At 27.7% G+C, this 16,040-nt stretch overlaps 2 protein-coding genes across 4 annotated transcripts; both read right to left on the bottom strand.

Annotated features, from left to right (window-relative positions):
- Nucleotides 1-2,417: 2,417 nt before the first annotated feature.
- On the bottom strand, nt 2,418-3,915 carry LOC111428890 (myosin light chain alkali-like). 2 transcript variants are annotated; one of them, XM_023064613.2, is made up of 6 exons: nt 3,768-3,915; nt 3,675-3,702; nt 3,461-3,601; nt 3,231-3,401; nt 3,088-3,174; nt 2,418-2,528 (listed from the first exon to the last, which is right to left on the bottom strand). In XM_023064613.2, the coding sequence occupies exons 1-6, from the start codon at nt 3,768-3,770 to the stop codon at nt 2,491-2,493; spliced, it is 468 nt and encodes a 155-aa protein (XP_022920381.1). In that variant the 5' UTR covers nt 3,771-3,915; the 3' UTR covers nt 2,418-2,490. The 2 variants fall into 2 exon arrangements, with proteins under 2 accessions (XP_022920381.1, XP_022920380.1); XM_023064612.2 differs by lacking the exon at nt 2,418-2,528 and adding an exon at nt 2,539-2,757.
- A 5,759-nt stretch (nt 3,916-9,674) lies between these two features.
- On the bottom strand, nt 9,675-11,341 carry LOC111428892 (myosin light chain 1-like). 2 transcript variants are annotated; one of them, XM_023064614.2, is made up of 6 exons: nt 11,191-11,341; nt 11,096-11,123; nt 10,615-10,755; nt 10,302-10,556; nt 10,166-10,223; nt 9,675-9,947 (listed from the first exon to the last, which is right to left on the bottom strand). In XM_023064614.2, exons 1-5 carry the CDS (start codon nt 11,191-11,193, stop codon nt 10,198-10,200), a joined length of 453 nt encoding a protein of 150 aa, XP_022920382.1. In that variant the 5' UTR covers nt 11,194-11,341; the 3' UTR covers nt 9,675-9,947; nt 10,166-10,197. The 2 variants fall into 2 exon arrangements, with proteins under 2 accessions (XP_022920382.1, XP_022920383.1); XM_023064615.2 differs by lacking the exon at nt 10,166-10,223.
- Nucleotides 11,342-16,040: the final 4,699 nt, after the last annotated feature.

Below are 16,040 nucleotides of genomic sequence, written 5' to 3' on the forward strand. Positions count from 1 at the left end.
AGGAATAGTTTTTATTCTCAACGTCTTCCACCATCAGTTTTAGTACTTGAGTTACAGTTGATGTTATTATGAAAAATCGTCCAATTTTGATATTTTGTGATTTATGCCATATCACTAAAAACTGGTGATAGATACATATGAAATAATTATGGATTATGATTTCTTGATGCATTAGGAATAGTTTTTATTCACAACGTCTTTCTCCATTAGTTTTGGTACTTGAGTTATAGTAGATTTTATTAAGAAAATCGTCCAATTTTGCCATTTTGTGATTTATACCATATCACTAGAAACTGGTGATAGATACATATGAAATAGTTATGGTTTATGATTTCTTGATGCATTAGGAATAGTTTTTATTCACAACGTTTTCCTCTATCAGTTTTAGTACTTGAGTTACAGTTGATTTTATTATGAAAAATCGTCCAATTTTGACATTTTGTGATTTGTGTCATATCACTAAAAACTGGTGATAGATACATATGAAATAATTATGGATTATGATTTCTTGATGCATTAGGAATAATTTTTATTCACAACGTTTTTCTCCATCAGTTTTAGTATTTGAGTTACAGTTGACTTCATTATGAAAAATCGTCCAATTTTGACATTTTGTGATTTATGCCATATTACTAAAAACTGGTGATAGATACATATGAAATAATTATAGATTATGATTTCTTGATGCATTAGGAATAGTTTTTATTCACAAAGTCCTTCACCATCAGTTTTAGTACTTGAGTTATAGTTGATTCTATTAAGAAAATCGTCCAATTTTGAATTTATGCTATATCTTTAAAAACTGGTGATAGATACATATGAAATAATTATGGATTATCATTTCTTGGTGCATTAGGAATACTTTTTATTCACAACGTCCTTCTCCATCAGTTTTAGTACTTGAGTTATAGTTGATTCTATTAAGAAAATCGTCCAATTTTGACATTTTGTGATTTATGCCATATCTTTAAAAACTGGTGATAGATACATATGAAATAATTATGGATTATCATTTCTTGGTGCATTAGGAATACTTTTTATTCACAACGTCTTTCTCCATCAGTTTTAGTACTTGAGTTATAGTTAATTTTATTAAGAAAATCGTCCAATTTTGACATTTTGTGATTTATGCCATATCTTTAAAAACTGGTGATAGATACATATGAAATAATTATGGATTATGATTTCTTGGTGCATTAGGAATAGTTTTTGTTCATAACGTCTTTCTCCATCAGTTTTAGTACTTGAGTTACAGTTGATTTTATTAAGAAAAATCTTCCAATTGTGACATTTTGTGATTTATGGCATATCACTAAAAACTGGTGATAGATACTTATGAAATAATTATGGATTATGATTTCTTAATGTATTAGGAATAGTTTTTATTCACAACGTCTTCCTCTATCAGTTTTAGTACTTGAGTTACAGTTGATTTTATTATGAAAAATCGTCCAATTTTGACATTTTGTGATTTGTGTCATATCACTAAAAACTGGTGATAGATACATATGAAATAATTATGGATTATGATTTCTGGATGCATTAGGAATAGTTTTTATTCACAACGTCCTTCTCCATCAGTTTTAGTACTTGAGTTATAGTTGATTCTATTAAGAAAATCGTCCAATTTTGGCATTTTGTGATTTATGCCATATCACTAAAAACTGGTGATAGATACATATGAAATAGTTATGGTTTATGATTTCTTGATGCATTAGGAATAGTTTTTATTCACAACGTTTTTCTGCATCAGTTTTAGTACTTGAGTTATAATTGATTTTATTAAGAAAATCGTGCAATTTTGACATTTTGTGATTTATGCCATATCACTAAAAACTGGTGATAGATACATATGAAATAATTATGGATTATGATTTCTTGATCTATTAGGAACAGTTTTTATTCACAACCTCTTCCTCCATCAGTTTTAGTACTTGAGTTACAGTTGATTTTGTTATGAAAAATCGTCCAATTTTGTGATTTGTGCCATATCACTAGAAATTGGTGATAGATAAATATAAAATAATTATGGATTATGATTTCTTGATACATCAAAATCTTGCCTTCTAGAAAATGATATTGATATGAGTTGTCATTTTCAATCATATTATGGATTTCTCACTGGAGATCGCTTACCTAATGTTTTTTGACCTTCTAGAATCATAATTTCCGTCGTGGTCTTTCATTATGACTTACTAGGCATTCTGCGACTCTCTTAATCGAGTAATCAACCTTTTCCATTATTATTTTTGGTGCCCTACCCTCAACTTATTTATGACATAATATGACGTTTTGTCTTTGAGCTGCTTCTTAACACCTTGGCCAAATAATCCAATGTTGGTGCTAAATTTAATTTCTGTCAAAAATATTTCTTACAAAAAAAATAGATAAAGAAAAAAAAACTTTTTTTTGAACTTTTTATTTATGAGTAATTATAATGCAACAAGTTATGTTAAAATTACTTTAAAAGTTTAACTGCGCCTCGGGGACTCACTGCACAGGTTTTCCGCACATTTTCCTGAGGAAAACTGAAAAATTTCATACAAAAAAGAAATAAGGAGTGGATAATCATTAAGGTTAATCGTAACGAAACAAAAATTAGTTAAAACAAAACTTTCACAAAACACAAAAATAAATTTCTTCTTAATTATAATCTTCAATTTCCTTTATTCCCTCATTTCCATTTTTTATTCCTCACTTTTCAATTTATTTATTGAGCATCCGTCAAAGGTCTCAATGTTAACTTTCTAAGAAAAACTGGAAAATATATTTATCGTTTAAATCAAATTTATTTTTTTAATTTATTTCTTTCAAAGCCAAAAAGCGGAAAAAGCTATTTATGCAACCCAATTAGCAGCGAAAAGTGTTTTAATTGAGACGTTGTCGCCTTACTTACGTAAGTGGCGTAATCTGATTGTTCTCTAAGTATAAGGTACTGAAAAAACTGGAAAAAAGGACAATAACATTCAAAGACAAAGACTAACATTTAAATAATAAATAAATAAATAATACTAAAGCATTCTGTTAGAACGAAAAATATTATTAAGGATTTTTTTTATTAATTCTTTATTAATTAAGTTAACTTACTATCGTATTCAATTTCACCATCATCATTTTCTTCTGGTAAACAATCTTCAAAAACTTCCTCAACTTGAGCATCGGTTAATTTCTCGCCTAATTAAAACGAACTTTTTGTTTAAAATTGAATTTATCTTAATAACATTTTTTACCTAAACTTAGAAGGGAATGGGATAATTCAGCAGCCATCATTTTACCATTTTCATTTTTATCGTATAATTTAAGACATTCAACGAAATCTTCGTAACAACCCTGTTCTTTTTTATCTCTTTTAGAATCACTGTAAAATTTGAGACATTCCTCTAAAGTAAATTGTTTTTGACCTGCATAATCAAAAAAAGTTTTAAACAAATTTTTATTACGTAAGAAACGTTTTTGTTACCTTCTTTTTCGGCGACACCGTATTTAGTTAACTCTGCGTTACTCGGATTTAAATTGCAAGCCCTTAAAAGTTTGCCTAATAGAGTTGAATCCATCTTACCTGCCTTTTCATCTCCATATAAATTAAAAGCAAATTCCACCACTATAAATAAAAATAAATCTTAGATAATAATAGAATTTGTCATTTGATACTGAACTAATTAAAAGTTACTTACTTTCTACTTCTGATCCTTTTAAATCTGCCTAAAATGTAAAGCAAAATTATTTTTTGAATCCATTTTTTTTTAATAAAATTTTAAAATGCTTACCATTTTTTTTCCTTTTAATTAGTCCTCTCTTAAACGCCGTTAAACTCTAAAAAGTAATACTCGAATTGGCACAGGTCTTTTTATATCTGATTCTAAATTAGTTTTAATTAGCTGGGAAGGGGCAATGCAGATATTCATCCCTTCCACCAGCTTCAAATTGCGTCTGGGATCGAACCCAGGTTGATTTAAATGTTCCCCATTGTCGATATAAATAGTATAAACACACAAAATACCAATATTGTTTGTCACTTGGAAGTTTTTGAAAAAATTAAGTAAATAACTTAGCTATCTAATCGGTGTGGATAAAGGGTTACATCTTCCCCTGGATATCAATTCGCCTTGCACACTTCAATATTTCATCTTAAATAGGAACAAAGTTATGAATTTTTTAGACAAGTTTAAAAAAAATTGAATTATTTAAAAACATCATATTTCCGGTGCTACATATATTGAAGTAACGAAATTTACCACAAATATTCTATAAAGATTGAGCTTTAATTTAAACCCAACATAATCACTTCAGCTTAATTATGAACGAAGATATCAACTTTTTAAAATTCATTGTATTTGACAAAGTTTTAAAAAATTTTGCTTGGGTTACTGTCATTTAAAAAAATCATATTTCCGGTGCTACAAATATTGAAGTAACGAAATTTACCACACATATTCTATAAAGATTGAGCTTTAATTTAAACCCAACATAATCACTTCAGCTTAATTATGAACGAAGATATCAACTTTTTAAAATTCATTGTATTTGACAAAGTTTTAAAAAATTTTGCTTGGGTTACTGTTATTTAAAAAAATCATATTTCCGGTGCTACAAATATTGAAGAAACGAAATTTGGCACAAATATTTTACAACGATTGGGCTTTAATTTAAACCTAACTTGAACTCTTTAGCTTAATTAGGGACGAAGTTATCAATTTTTTAAAATTAGTTGTTTTTTGAAAGAAATTAGGTTGGGTTGCCTTTATTTAAAAAAATCATATTTCTGGTGCTACAAATATTAAAGAATTGAAATTTGCCATAAACATTCTATAAAGAATAAGCTTTAATATAAACCTAACTTGATCACTTTAACTTAATTAGGGACGAAGTTATTAATTTTTAAAAGTGATTGATTTTGACAATGTTTAAAAAAAAGGGGTAGGACGCTTTTATTTAAAAACATCATATTTCCGGTGCTACACATATTGAAGTAACGAAATTTACCACGCATATTCTATAAAGATTGGGCTTTAATTTAAACCTAACTTGAACTCATTAGCTTAATTAGGAATGAAGTTATCAATTTTTTAAAATTAGTTGCTTTTTGAAAGAACTTAGGTTGGGTTGCCTTTATTTTAAAAAATCATATTTCCGGTGCTACAAATATTGAAAAATCGAAATTTGTCATAAACATTCTATCAAGAATAAGCTTTAATATAAACCTAACTTGATCACTTTAACTTAATTAGAGACGAAGTTATTAATTTTAAAAAGTGATTGATTTTGACAATGTTTAAAAAAAAGGGGTAGGATGCTTTTATTTAACAACATCATGTTTCCGGTGCTACATATATTGAAGTAACGAAATTTACCACGCATATTCTATAAAGATTGGGCTTTAATTTAAACCTAACTTGAACTCTTTAGCTTAATTAGGGACGAAGTTATCAATTTTTTAAAATTAGTAGCTTTTTGAAAGAAATTAGCTTGGGTTGCCTTTATTTTAAAAAATCATATTTCCGGTGCTACAAATATTAAAGAATTGAAATTTGCCATAAACATTCTATAAAGAATAAGCTTTAATATAAACCTAACTTGATCACTTTAACTTAATTAGGGACGAAGTTATTAATTTTTAAAAGTAATTGATTTTGACAATGTTTAAAAAAAAGGGGTAGGACGCTTTTATTTAAAAACATCATATTTCCGGTGCTACACATATTGAAGTAACGAAATTTACCACGCATATTCTATGAAGATTGGGCTTTAATTTAAACCTAACTTGAACTCTTTAGCTTAATTAAGGACGAAGTTATCAATTTTTTAAAATTAGTTGCTTTTTGAAAGAAATTAGGTTGGGTTGCCTTTATTTTAGAAAATCATATTTCCGGTGCTACAAATATTGAAAAATCGAAACTTATCATAAACATTCTATAAAGAATAAGCTTTAATATAAACCTAACTTGATCACTGTAGCATAATTAGGGACGAAATCATTAATGTTTGAAAATTGATTGATTTTGACAAAGTTTAACAAAAAATGAGTTAGGATGCTTTTATTTAAAAACAGCTTATTTCCGGTGCTACACATATTGAAGTAACGAAATTTACCACACATATTCTATAAAGATTAAGCTTTAATTTAAACCCAACATAATCACTTCAGCTTAATTATAAACGAAGATATCAACTTTTTAAAATTCATTGTATTTGACAAAGTTTTAAAAAATTTGGCTTGGGTTTCTTTCATTTAAAAAAATTATATTTCCGGTGCTACAAATATTGAAAAAACGAAATTTGGCACAAATATTTTGCAACGATTGAGCTTTAATTTAAACCTAACTTGAACTCTTTAGCTTAATTAGGGACGAAGTTATCAATTTTTTAAAATTAGTTGTTTTTTGAAAGAAATTAGGTTGGGTTGCCTTTATTTAAAAAAATCATATTTCCGGTGCTATAAATATTGAAGAAACGAAATTAGTCATAAATGTTCCATAAAGATTGAGCTTTAATTTAAAACTAACTAGAATAGTCCATCTTAAATACGTACAAAATTATGATTTTTTAAAAATTGGTTGAATTTGACAAGTTTAAAAAAAATTGGGTTTGGTTGCTTTTATTTAAAAAAAATCACATTTCCGGTGCTACAAATATTAAAGAAACGAATTTTGCCACAAACATTCTATAAAGATTGAGCTTTAATTTAAACCTAACTTGAATCTTCCATCGTAAATAGTAACAAAATTATAATTTTTTGAAAATTGGTTGACTTTGACATTTTTTAAAAAAATTGGGTTTGGTTGCTTTTATTTAAAAAAATCATATTTCCGGTGCTACAAATATTAAAGAAACGAAATTTGCCACAAATATTCTATAGAGATTGAGCTTTAATTTAAACCTAACTTGATCTCTTTAGCTTAATTAGGGACGAAGTTATTAATTATTTAAAATTAGTTGTTTTTTAAAGAAATTAGGTTATTTAAAAAAATCATATTTCCGGTGCTACAAATATTAAAGAAACGAAATTTGTCATAAATATTCTATAAAGATTGAGCTTTAATTTAAACCTAACTTGAATCTTCCATCGTAAATAGTAACAAAATTATGATTTTTTTAAATTGGTTGATTTTGACAAGTTTTAAAAAAATTGGGTTTGGTTGCTTTTATTTAAAAAAATCATATTTCCGGTGCTACAAATATTAAAGAAACGAAATTTGTCACAAATATTCTATAAAGATTGAGCTTTAATTTAAACCTAACTTGATCTCTTTAGCTTAATTAGGGACGAAGTTATTAATTATTTAAAATTAGTAGTTTTTTAAAGAAATTAGGTTATTTAAAAAAATCATATTTCCGGTGCTACAAATATTAAAGAAACGAAATTTGTCATAAATATTCTATAAAGATTGAGCTTTAATTTAAACCTAACTTGAATCTTCCATCGTAAATAGTAACAAAATTATGATTTTTTTAAATTGGTTGATTTTGACAAGTTTTAAAAAAATTGGGTTTGGTTGCTTTTATTTAAAAAAATCATATTTCCGGTGCTACAAATATTAAAGAAACGAAATTTGTCACAAATATTCTATAAAGATTGAGCTTTAATTTAAACCTAACTTGATCTCTTTAGCTTAATTAGGGACGAAGTTATTAATTATTTAAAATTAGTAGTTTTTTAAAGAAATTAGGTTATTTAAAAAAATCATATTTCCGGTGCTACAAATATTAAAGAAACGAAATTTGTCATAAATATTCTATAAAGATTGAGCTTTAATTTAAACCTAACTTGAATCTTCCATCGTAAATAGTAACAAAATTATGATTTTTTTAAATTGGTTGATTTTGACAAGTTTTAAAAAAATTGGGTTTGGTTGCTTTTATTTAAAAAAATCATATTTCCGGTGCTACAAATATTAAAGAAACGAAATTTGTCACAAATATTCTATAAAGATTGAGCTTTAATTTAAACCTAACTTGATCTCTTTAGCTTAATTAGGGACGAAGTTATTAATTATTTAAAATTAGTTGTTTTTTAAAGAAACTAGGTTATTTAAAAAAATCATATTTCCGGTGCTACAAATATTAAAGAAACGAAATTTGTCATAAATATTCTATAAAGATTGAGCTTTAATTTAAACCTAACTTGAATCTTCCATCGTAAATAGTAACAAAATTATGATTTTTTTAAATTGGTTGATTTTGACAAGTTTTAAAAAAATTGGGTTTGGTTGCTTTTATTTAAAAAAATCATATTTCCGGTGCTACAAATATTAAAGAAACGAAATTTGCCACAAATATTCTATAGAGATTGAGCTTTAATTTAAACCTAACTTGATCTCTTTAGTTTAATTAGGGACGAAGTTATTAATTAATTAAAATTAGTTGTTTTTTAAAGAAATTAGGTTATTTAAAAAAATCATATTTCCGGTGCTACTAATATTGAAGAAACAAAATTTGTCATAAACATTCTATAAAGAATAAGCTTTAATATAAACCTAACTTGATCACTTTAATTTAATTAAGGACAAAGTTATTAATTTTTAAAATTGGTTGATTTTAACAGTTTTAAAAAAATGGGGTTGGATTGCTTTTATTTAAAAAAATCATATTTCCGGTGCTACAAATATTAAAGAAACGAAATTTGCCACAAATATTCTATAAAGATTGAGCTTTAATTTAAACCTAACTTGATCTCTTTAGTTTAATTAGGGACGAAGTTATTAATTAATTAAAATTAGTTGTTTTTTAAAGAAATTAGGTTATTTAAAAAAATCATATTTCCGGTGCTACTAATATTGAAGAAACAAAATTTGTCATAAACATTCTATAAAGAATAAGCTTTAATATAAACCTAACTTGATCACTTTAATTTAATTAAGGACAAAGTTATTAATTTTTAAAATTGGTTGATTTTAACAGTTTTAAAAAAATGGGGTTGGATTGCTTTTATTTAAAAAAATCATATTTCCGGTGCTACAAATATTAAAGAAACGAAATTTGCCACAAATATTCTATAAAGATTGAGCTTTAATTTAAACCTAACTTGATCACTGTAGCATAATTAGGGACGAAGTTATTAATGTTTTAAAATTAATTGATTTTGAGAATGTTTTAAAAAAATGGGTTAGGATGCTTTTATTAAAGATGTCATATTTCCGGTGCTACAAATATTGAAGAAACGAAATTTGCCACAAATATTCTATAAAGATTGAGCTTTAATTTAAACCTAACTTGATCACTATAGCATAATTAGGGAGGAAGTTATTAATGTTTTAAAACTGATTGATTTTGAGAATGTTTTAAAAAAAAATGGGTTAGGATGCTTTTATTAAAGATGTCATATTTCCGGTGCTACAAATATTGAAGAAACGAAATTTGCCATAAACATTCTATAAAGAATAAGCTTTAATTTAAACATAACTTGATCACTTCATCTTAGTCTATGAACGAAATTACCCATTTTTTAAAATTGGTTGAATTTGGCAAGTATTTTTGACAAATTTGAAATCGATTTAAACATTTTTTTAGTTTCTTTCAAGTCAAACCTGCAGAGGTAAGTCTCCATTAAGTCTGCATCAAAACTCTATCATATATATCAATCAGGGTTGCATCAAAGTATATTTCTAGCAGGATAAGTTTTTGCAGGATCAAGTCTTACGAAGTCTTCAAGGGTTATTGCAGGATACCGAGATGTATCGAGGTAAATGTATTTTATTTATTTAATAATAAAAACATATTTCTCTTATATTTCAACATATATATTTTTTTACATGTATAACTGAAACAAAAAAAAATTGGAACATACAACCAAGGAGTTTTTAAATTAATTTTTGACTGCGTATAAGATCTTGAGAGCCCCCGTTCATTAATTTGTTTATAATAATTTAGATTCTTCGATAATCACATCCTTGATGTAGGTGGTAAAAAAAAATCATTCGATATTTGGAGCTTTCCACTTCTTCAAGTAACTAAACGAAATTAATAAAGAAAACATATTAAAAATAAATCTTAATTTCTTTTTGGAGAATTAAGGCAAGAATTATATAATTAATAGCGTAGTTGCAGTGCGTTATAAAATTAATAATTAATTAAAAAAAAAATAAATCATTAGCATACACGAAGCTGATGAGATCTTTTTGCTGGCGTGAAGCTTTTGCTGCTTTTAATCTGTTTCTGACATACTTACACAACGAGCTAAAATTAAATTTAACGGACTGCTTACGCCATTAGGTTTTTGAGGAACGCTGTAATTTTAATTTTTTTTCGGTTTAATCCAATTCGGCGTCACAAAATGATTTGTTAATTTAAATTTAATGACTTACGTTCGTAATCGGTGAAACCATCTTCATCTTCAGGAAGCATGCAGTCTTTCAGGCATTCTTCACATTCAGCATCTGCTAATCTTTCACCTAAAGCTAACAAGGTGTGTGAAAGTTCAGCAGCCATCATTTTGCCGTTTTCTTCTTTGTCGTATAATTTAAGGGCTTCCAAGAAATCTTCGAATGAACCTTGATCTTTGTCTTTCTTAACTTGGCTGTAGATTGGTAAGAATTCGTCCAATTTCATTTTCTTTTCGTCTATCAAAAATAAAGTTAATTTATGATACTTTTTTAATGAAATGATTTAATTATTTACTTTTCTTTTTGGTTCCTCCTAACTTCTCGATGGTAGCCAAGGTTGGGTTTTGATTAAGGGCACGAAGGCAATCCCCAAGATTTACGGCATCGATTTGGCCGTTTCCTTCGAAGTCATAAATGGAAAAAACGAATTGCGCCCCTAAAAAAACAATTTTATTAATTGATTCATTTTTAATTTAATTTTTTTTATTGAGTGTTGAAAATTGGCACTCCCAAATGATTAAATTTAGGGCGTAGGTGGTAACGTAAAACCGAAATTCCCGAATTTAGAGCGAGTTATTTTTGGAATGTTGAAAAAAATTTAAGTCCCGGGTCAGAGAAGCGCGCCATATAAGTTTCGTTCTAATTTCGACCTCTCCCCCTATATACATATATCGGTAACACTATATCTTCACTTCACTTGTGTTAATAATAATTATAATAATATCACTGATTTCTTTTTAAAAAATAGGAAGTTTTTAATTTTTAAATTCACTTACTTTCGACATCCTTGGCACTGAGGTCCGCCTGAAAGTTTTTAAATTGTTATTAATTAATTAAGTAAAAATTATTTTGAAAAATCTCGCATACTTACCATTCTGGTGATACAAATAACTTGCCTTCGAGTTAATCAACAAGAAGTGGGGCCCAGAACGCCGGGAACAGTGGGTTTTATACGAACAGAGGGCGCTACCGTGCACAATGCTTATTTTCAGCTCAACTCCCCGTTCCTAAGTTTGGCAACGTTGTCAGAGAGAATGATCTTCTTCAGAATGGAAGTTACAGAAATAGACTTACAGCAGATTACTAATGCACGACCTTAGGGAAAATACCTTCTCTTATTTCTCCCAAAAAATGTTCTTTGCGATATAAACAAAAAAAATTGTGTGTTATTAAAATCTTTGTTATGAAAAATGTATGTAATAAATTTGATTATTAAAGAAAAAATGTTGCTAATGCATCAAGAAATCATAATCGAGAATTATTTCATATTTATCTATTACCAGTTTCTAGTGATATGGCGTAAATCACAAAATGTTAAAATTGGACGATTTTTCTTAATAAAATCAATTATAACTCAAGCACTAAAACTGATGCAGAAAAACGTTGTGAACAAAAACTATTCCTAATGCATCAAGAAGTCATAATCCATAATTATTTCATATGTATCTATCACCAGTTTTTAGTGATATGGCATAAATCACAAAATGTCAAAATTGGACGACTTTTCATAATAAAACCAATTATAACTCAAGTACTAAAACTGATGGAGAAAAACGATGTGAATAAAAACTATTCCTAATGCATCAAGAAATCATAATCCATAATTATTTCATATGTATCTATCACCAGTTTTTAGTGATATGGCATAAATCACAAAATGTCAAAATTGGACGATTTTTTATAATAAAAGCAACTATAACTCAAGTACTAAAACTGATGGAGAAAAACGTTGTGAATAAAAACTATTCTTAATGCATCAAGAAATCATAATCCAGAATTATTTCATATGTATCTATCACCAGTTTTTAGTGATATGGCATAAATCACAAAATGTCAAAATTGGACGATTTTTCATAATAAAATCAACTATAACTCAAGTACTAAAACTGATGGAGAAAAACGTTGTGAATAAAAACTATTCTTAATGCATCAAGAAATCATAATCCATAATTATTTCATATGTATCTATCACCAGTTTCTAGTGATATGGCATAAATCACGAAATGTCAAAATTGGACGATTTTTTATAATAAAATCAACTATAACTCAAGTACTAAAACTGATGGAAGAAGACGTTGTGAATAAAAACTATTCCTAATGCATCAAGAAATCATAATCCATAATTACTTCATGTGTATCTATCACAAGTTTCTAGTGATATGGCATAAATCACAAAATGTTAAAATTGGACGACATTTCATAATAAAATCAACTATAACTCAAGTACTAAAACTGATGGAGAAAGACGTTATGGATAAGAAATATTTCTAATGCATCATGAAATCATAATCGATACTTATTTCATATTTATCTATCACCAGTTTCTAGTCATATGGCATAAATCACAAAATGTCAAAATTCGATGATTTTTCTTAATAAAATCAACTAGTTATAACTTAAGTACTAAAACTGAAGGAGAAAGATGTTGTGGATAAAAAATATTCCTAATGCATCATGAAATCATAATCCATCCTTATTTCATATTTATCTATCACCAGTTTCTAGTGATGTGGCATAAATCACAAAATGTCAAAATTGGGCGATATTCTTAATAAAATCAACTATAACTCAAGTACTAAAACTGATGGAGAAAGACGTTATGGATAAGAAATATTTCTAATGCATCATGAAATCATAATCCATCCTTATTTCATATTTATCTATCACCAGTTTCTAGTGATATGGCATAAATCACAAAAAGTCAAAATTGGGCGATATTCTTAATAAAATCAACTATAACTCAAGTACTAAAATTGATGGAGATAGACGTTGTGAATAAAAACTATTCCTAATGCATCAATAAATCCTAATCCATAATTATTTCATATGTATCTATCACCAGCTTTTAGTAATATGGCATAAATCACAAAATGTCAAAATTTGACGATTTTTTATAATAAAATCAACTATAACTCAAGTACTAAAACTGATGGAGAAAAACGTTGTGAATAATAACTATTCCTAATGCATCAAGAAATCATAATCCATAATTATTTCATATGTATCTATCACCAGTTTCTAGTGATATGGCATAAATCACAAAATGTCAAAATTGGACGATTTTTCACAATAAAATCAACTATAACTCAAGTACTAAAACTGATGGAGAATAACGTTATGAACAAAAAATATTCCTAACGCATCAAGAAATCATAATCCATAATTATTTCATATTTATCTATCATCAGCTTCTAGTGATACAGCATAAATCAAGAAATGTCAAAATTGGACGATTTTTCATAATAAAATGAACTATAACTCAAGTACTAAAACTGATAGAGAAAAATGTTGTGGATAAAAAACATTATTAATGCACTAAGAAATCATAATCCATACTTATTTCATATTTATCTATCACCAGTTTCTAGTCATATGGCATAAATCACAAAATGTCAAAATTTGACGATTTTTTATAATAAAATCAACTATAACTCAAATACTAAAACTGATGGAGAAAAACGTTGTGAATAAGAACTATTCCTAATGCATCAAGAAATCATAATCCATAATTATTTCATATTTATCTATCACCAGTTTCTAGTGATGTAGCATAAATCACAGAATGTCAAAATTTGATGATCCTTTTTAATAAAATCAAGTATAGCGTATGTACTAAAACTGATGGAGAAAGGTGTTGTGGATAAAAAATATTATTAATGCACCAAGAAATCATAATCCATACTTATTTCATATTTATCTATCACCAGTTTCTAGTTATATGGCACAAATCACAAAATGTCAAAATTCGATGATTTTTCTTAATAAAATCAACTAGGTATAATTTAAGTACTAAAATTGATGGAGAAAGATGTTGTGGATAAGAAATATTCCTAATGCATCATGAAATCATAATCTATCCTGATTTCATATGTATCTATCACTAGTTTTTAGTGATATGGCATAAATCACAAAATGTCAAAATTGGACGATTTTCTTAATAAAATTAACTATAATTCAAGTACTAAAACTGATGGAGGAAGATGTTGTGAATAAAAACTATTCCTAATGCATCAAGAAATGATAATCCATAATTATATCATATGTATCTATCACCAGTTTTTAGTGATATGGCATAAATCACAAAATGTCAAAATTGGACGATTTTCTTAATAAAATCAACTATAACTCAAGTACTAGAACTGATGGAGGAAGACGTTATGAATAAAAACTATTCCTAATGTACCCAGAAATGATAATCCATAATTATTTCATATGTATCTATCACCAGTTTTTAGTGATATGGCATAAATCACAAAATGTCAAAATTGGACGATTTTTCATAATAAAATGAAATATAACTCAAGTAATAAAACTGATTGAGAAAGAGGTTGTGAATAAAACTATTCCTAAGACATCAAGAAATCATAATCCATAATTATTTTATATGTATCTATCACCAGTTTTTAGTGATATGGCATAAATCACAAAATGTCAAAATTGGACGATTTTTAATAAAGAATCAACTATAACCCAAGTAATAAAACTGATACAGAAAGACGTTGTGAATAAAAACTATTCTTAATGCATCAAGAAATCATAACCCATAATTAATTAATTAAGAGTTTATTGTATGCAACAATCTGTCTACAATTCTTTACATTATTAAAATATTATTTTCACCCTCTACCCTCTTCCTCCATTTCCACACCCTCGGCTCCTCGGCCCAATTATCCCCTCATCCATCCCTTTGTCTCCTTACCCTCACAACCATTCTCATCCATCGTTTCCCCTCTCCCCCCTTTCCTAAGATCTGCCGTTGGTCCATCACTTCCTCCCTCAACTCACTGCACCCATTCAACATATATTCCAACGTTTCCTATTCCTCCCTGCACAACCAACACCACCTCTCCTCATCGGCAATCCAGTATTTGTTAGCTCTCTCCTCGTTTCCACAACGGAACCTAGCCACCAACTTCTTCCCTTTCTCATCTCCTTCCAATAACAAGTATCTAGGCAGCCCCTCCTCTTTTATTTGTGTCCTTCTTTCCTGTCTCTGCACATCTCAAGAAATGATAATCCATAATTATTTCATATGTATCACCAGTTTCTAGTGATATGGCATAAATCACAAAATGTCTAAATTGGAAACACTTCAAACTTTCTATGTATTTGTTTATCCATATCACCGTTGTAGAATTAAGGTAAAAATTAATTAAAATTATATACTATAGTATATAATTTTAATTAATATTTACCTTAACTTAAAACTTTATAACAATAAAGGGAGAGATCATTTGCTCGTTGTCGAATGGCACTAAAATTTGACCTGGATAGTGACCAATTAGGTGATGGCTATCAATCTTGCTTGATATGGTAGCAATCTTTTTAGAAGGCTAGAAGCGAAAGACAACTCAATAGCTGATTGCCATGCAGATAAACGTTTTTAGAGTATTGAAGAAGAATCACTGCCAGGTTGTCTAAACGATAGGAATTTGATATGAAAACATTTGAAATATATGAAAATAAAGATAACTTTAAGATGTTTTTGCAATGAGTGGAAAAAAGTAAATAATAATAAGCAGCTTTTTCTGTTTTAAAAACGTATTTTATTTATTAACAGTTATTAAAATTGCAACAGCTAGATGTGCAGGGTCAATTAGTGTGCAGAATTTTTCCTAAACAGGAAGTCGAATAATCAAATTTCGAGTACGATTACTTTTGTAATCTCAAAAATTCGGGAATTACGTAAGATTTAAAAAAAATATTAATTTTTGACGTCCA

Source organism: Onthophagus taurus, chromosome 10 (assembly GCF_036711975.1).
Source record: "Onthophagus taurus isolate NC chromosome 10, IU_Otau_3.0, whole genome shotgun sequence".
NCBI classification, from domain to species: domain Eukaryota; kingdom Metazoa; phylum Arthropoda; class Insecta; order Coleoptera; family Scarabaeidae; genus Onthophagus; species Onthophagus taurus.